The sequence below is a fragment of the Limulus polyphemus genome, unplaced genomic scaffold (assembly GCF_000517525.1).
Source record: "Limulus polyphemus unplaced genomic scaffold, Limulus_polyphemus-2.1.2 Scaffold6417, whole genome shotgun sequence".
Taxonomy (NCBI): domain Eukaryota; kingdom Metazoa; phylum Arthropoda; class Merostomata; order Xiphosura; family Limulidae; genus Limulus; species Limulus polyphemus.
Genome location: NW_013672027.1, coordinates 13,355 through 18,844, shown reverse-complemented (window position 1 = coordinate 18,844; position 5,490 = coordinate 13,355). Strand labels below are relative to the sequence as shown.

Sequence of the window (5,490 nt, the reverse complement as noted above, 5' to 3'; positions counted from 1 at the left end):
AAATAGACAAAAAGTAATACATTTTCTGGCACACTGTACTATTGTATATTAAGAGTAAAAAGAAAATCAAACCCGATGTTGTTGTTTAGGCGCAATGAAGTACTTAAGTTCTAGCTTACTTTATTATTCAACTCATGCTGACCCTGTGTTCTTAACCCCCTCACGATGGTAACTGTATTACAGAAAATTGTCGGCTAGAACAACTGATGAAGAAACGTCAGTTTTGTTATTACTTTTAACACAGAGAAAAATGTACCAGTACAAACAAACAAAACTATTAATAGTTCAATTGAAGAGCGCAGTGTATTATAATAACATGTAACTACACCAATAACAACAAATTATCCTGACAGTTAAAGTTTAAGGCTGGTAGGAGAGGCGTGTTGCTGATTAAACGAGTAGCAAAGTGAATAAAACAAACTTAACTTACTAAGTGAACTGTCTGAGTCTACTATCCGAATTGTTCTGTGGTGAAGGAGGATAGATGTTGACTTGAGGAGGATCCGAGTTGTTCTGTGGTGAAGGAGGATAGATGTTGACTTGAGGAGGATCCGAGTTCCTGCCACGCAAGTCCTCCTTTTCTAATTCCTCTTTTGTCCGCTACGATTAATACAGTAAAATAATTATAAAAACACTGAGACTGTGTATATCGTAACTGATATAAAGGTTTTTGTTAACATAGTTTGGTATCATTATTTTACAGTTTATTAAACAGTTATTAAGATCGCGATTGTATATTGTAAAGTAATTTAGTTCGGTTGTGATCTGGTCGTTAGCATGTTGGGCTATGAACCAAAGGTTCGAGCCACGATAAGCAGCTAATCACGATTCGAATTTTAAGTAAATTCCATTAAGATGAGATGTATAGAGGGCAGGTACTGCCGACTGACCACTCTCCCTATGGTCAACAGTTCGATATTAGGGGTGGCTATGCCTGAACGCTAGAGGTCTCCGACCTGGCTGTTTAGCCTACGTGAAGCATCAGGCTCAATATATTAATAGCAGTGCAAAGTCGTTCAACATTTAATATTTTAAGTGGTCGTTTTTGAATTTAATAAATTATAATAATTATTATCTTGTTTCATAAAAGTATAGAACGAAATTACTTGTATGTGTTTTTGTAAAGATTTTAATCTTTATTCTGAGTAACCGACCTCCTTGTCCTCTTCCTCCTCAGCGGCAGTGAGTTCTTGAGCATTGGCCAGGTTGTCGACAGCGATGGCAAGAAATACGTTTAGAAGGGTGTCTATAGTTTAGTAAAAAAATATCTAACGACACATTCATCTATATATATATAACACATAAATATCTGGGTCTGTCTGTTTGTCCGTTATTTAACTACTCCTAGGTCACTAAACCAATTTCAAACAAACTTTGTGGGATGATTGCTTGGAATAAGGGGTATGTTAATGGGAGATTCACAAACCCCTCCACCCCCGTTATTGCTGTTATTCAGCATATATTATCTTTGACGTAAGTTAACGTTAACTACATTCGTAGATGGCGTCATGTCCTTACACCAAAAACAAAATAACTATTAAATTTTCCATAAAACAACATACACACAGAGCAGGGAAGGACGCATAAACGACTTATATATCTCAGAGAGTGCACTAGCACTTTCTATGGAGAAATGTAATGAAACAAAAATGGCCGCCACTATTGTAAGTGCTACATAGACTCTGCCTATGGAGGAATGTAATAAAAAATGGCCGCCACTATTGTAAGTGCTACATAGATCCGCCTATGGAGGAATGTAATAAAAAATGGCCGCCACTATTGTAAGTGCTACATAGAGTCCGCCTATGGAGGAATGTAATAAAAAAATGGCCGCCACTATTGTAAGTGCTACATAGACTCTGCCTATGGAGGAATGTAATAAAAAAATGGCCGCCACTATTGTAAGTGCTACATAGAGTCCGCCTATGGAGGAATGTAATAAAAAAATGGCCACCACTATTGTAAGTGCTATATAGACTGCCTATGGAGGAATGTAATAAAAAATGGCCGCCACTATTGTAAGTGCTACATAGACTCTGCCTATGGAGGAATGTAATAAAAAAAATGGCCGCCACTATTGTGGGTGCTACGTAGACTCTGCCTATGGAGGAATGTAATAAAAAAATTGGCCGCCACTATTGTGGGTGCTACGTAGACTCTGCCTATGGAGGAATGTAATAAAAAAATGGCCGCCACTATTGTAAGTGCTATATAAACTCTGCTGAAGCTTCTATTCCAACAGCTACCAAAAGGCTGATACGAAAAACCGTTTTTTGAGCTATACACACTTCCTACTTTGTTCCATGACCTTTCAACTTCAGCCCGTAAGGCACTTCTGCGACCAATGACCGTCAATTAATTAATCCTGAAGTCTGTTCACAAAATATAGCATGATGCGTGGTGAAGAGTTTCTTTTTCCCTGTGTTCCTTTCTTTCCTAAATAAATATATGTATATTTGTGTAAGGTGGTGCCTGCACTTTCTCTGGTGTCTTTATTTTTAAGCTATTATTACTGAGAACATCAGCATGAAAGTAGAGAAGAGCGATATATCAACCACGCCATATTTGCTATACCTAGTGCCGACGATACGACTGACATAATAGTGGTTGAGACGCTGTGTACTGATTGTGGTGAGAGGGAACAACTTTTACGGTGTGAAGTAGGTTAAATTGACGAACTACTCGTTGTTCACGCGCATGTGTGTCACGTGTATTTGATTGCGCGTTTTCCACCTTCTTTCCTTTGTGTAAGACAAGCTGGGGTATCCGTCCTTTATCCGGGTTATGAACTTTAAAAAAATGTGTGGGTGGATGCTATGATAAATAACACAAAAATCCGAACTTTCACACAATGTATTTATAACATAACATATCATTACATTATTCATTATTACCTCACCAAAGGTTTTGTATAAGGTTTAAGAACTCAATATGTATATACTTAAAACATGGTATACACTGTGTGATGGTCAGGGTGACTTTGTATTAAGAAGTAGTGGCCAAAGAAGTGGTGGTAGGGGTGCTTTCTTTTACCCTCTTTCAACACCTAGCTATTAAACTCCTTCCACAGTGTTTCATATGTGAAGGATACAGTTTCCAAAGAGAACTAGGATGATAAAGTACAAACAATAGATCATCCCTCCTTGGATCCCTCCTTGCGATTCGATTCCTCGGTACATGACTTCATTCCAGTCTTCGCCCGTAAGGATCTACAGGTGAACGAACAGTAAACTTTGAACAAAATTATGGCAAGAAATGGCACCGAAGATTGTTGGAAAATAAATAAAACTATAGCGATTCTCAGTTAATTCGAAACGATCGAGTCAGTGTTGTTTGTTTTAATTCTTTATAGATTAAAAAAATATCTGACTGTTGGGATGTAGATCTCAATTCATTATTTCACAAAAATATGGCAACGGTGATAATCATCTGTACTTAAACAATTTTTAGAAAGGTAAAACACACTTCTTTTATTTTACATTGTTGTTGATAATAGAAATGAAATACTAGCTGCGTCATTTTAGCCTGCGTAAAAGTCTTAACTAAAATATTTGAATGACAATAACAGAGTTTTAGCAGAAATTTTAAGGTAGTCCAAGCTGAAATATTTTGAATCACAATTATGGAGTTTTAGCAGAAATGTTAAGGTAGGCTTAGCTGAAATATTTTGAATCACAATTATGGAGTTTTAGCAGAAATTTTAAGGTAGGCTTAGCTGAAATATTTGGAATCATAATAACGGAACTTAAGCAGAAATTCTGAGGTAGGCCTAGCTGAAATATTTGGAATCACAATAACAGAGCTCAAGCAGAAATTATTAATGTTGGTCTAGCCTAAATATTTGAATCACAATAACGAAGTTTCAGCTGGAACTTGGAGGTAACAGACAATATTATAAAAATATACTACACAACTGTTAAAATCTCAACAAATATATTCTAACAGCAGTAGAGTGAAAAACTTATCGATCAATATCAGCAAGCCTTACTTGAAATACAGTGAGGAGGGCGATAGGAAAAGTGTTGAAATTGGCGGATGGAGTGCCATCAGGAAAGTTGAAGCTGAAAAGGAAACGTACTTCACACACACACGCACTACCCAGAACACACTAGTAATTTGAACATTCAGTTACTTCAGGAGACAATTACAATAATCCCCTAAAAAAAATCAATAACTTAAAACTGATAATTCATCAATATTTGTTAGTTGGGTGTCAAGGATTCTGATGATTTATGTTAACAGTCAGAAATAATACAGGCACGTGTAGTAGTGATAATATAAAGAAAAACAGAATGAAATCGGTGCTTCATCAGAAATTTGTTACTTTACAAACTGCATTTCTGTATAATAATACATGGTTCATTTTCCGAATTTTGTTATCAGGATACGGGAGAAAGGTAAGGCAAATTCTCCTAAATAACTTAATATCTTAATTTTCATCCTAATTAGTAATGAATAATTTCAATGAAATAGTTTTTAACATTAAGCACGTTATTGGTTTGAAATGAGCCACCATACTGTGAAAACAGTAGTGCTTAGTATATACATACCATTAGGTTAAAATGAGCCACTGTTGTAACATCAATGGTATATGTATGTTATTGTGTTGAAATGACACTAACCGGTAGTAAATATTGTATGTTGATTCCGATGACTTGATAACAATCTAATTTGATTTTCTCGAAATGTCTGTATATTTTACGATATTTAATAAGTGAAACTAACATTACAGAAAACAGCCTGCTTCAATAATATATATATATATACATAAATGTAATTATTTTTAATATTTTAAAACAATGAAAATGAACATAATGAGGCGTTTGTAATAAGGTTTCAATATTTTATGATAGATGGCGCTATATTTGACTGGAAGGAATTAATTAAAATATATTAAAGCAGGATAATATATACGAACATCGTATTATTTGCCTAATAGCATATTTTACTGTAATTCTAGTAGGCTTGACCTTTATATATAAAAAAGACGAGAGAAGCACATTAAAATATCAAAATTATGATTTTCAGATGGATTAACCGACTAGGAAAGTGCACATAACACTTTTATATTACGTTGAATTATAACGTTATAGTGCTAAAAACATGCTTTTGCATTATTATTTTCAGATATTTTGAAGGTTTTTCTTTATTTCGTCACATAAAACTGAGTCATCCAAAACGTAGTTTATCTTTGAGAATGAATGAAGCCATTGTAACTTATTGATTTAAACTACAAAAAAAATAACGAGGAAATTCAACAACACATTTTTGAGTGACGCCTCATTTTGTAATGTGAACTGAAACTACATTTTGTTTAAAAAAACTTGAAACATTAACTTACGCCCCTCCAAATAGTTGCATCCCTAGGAGAGCGAAGATAAGGATGAAAAGGAAGAGCAAGAAGAGAAGACTGATGATGGAACGCATGCTACTAAGGAGAGAAATCACCAAGTTTCGGAGAGAAGACCAGTATCTGTGTTGGAAGGAACA

At 35.0% G+C, this 5,490-nt stretch overlaps 1 protein-coding gene across 1 annotated transcript in view; it reads right to left on the bottom strand.

Annotated features, from left to right (window-relative positions):
• Window positions 1-5,490, bottom strand: part of LOC106473699 (voltage-dependent calcium channel type A subunit alpha-1-like) — a gene marked incomplete at its 5' end in the record, with an annotated part of 51,811 nt that overhangs the window by 33,328 nt on the left and 12,993 nt on the right. The window contains 5 exons of the mRNA XM_022402102.1: window positions 431-600; window positions 1,155-1,246; window positions 3,092-3,209; window positions 3,989-4,061; window positions 5,342-5,473. Coding sequence (XP_022257810.1) covers window positions 431-600; window positions 1,155-1,246; window positions 3,092-3,209; window positions 3,989-4,061; window positions 5,342-5,473 — 585 coding nt within the window. The remainder of the gene's footprint in view (window positions 1-430; window positions 601-1,154; window positions 1,247-3,091; window positions 3,210-3,988; window positions 4,062-5,341; window positions 5,474-5,490) is intronic.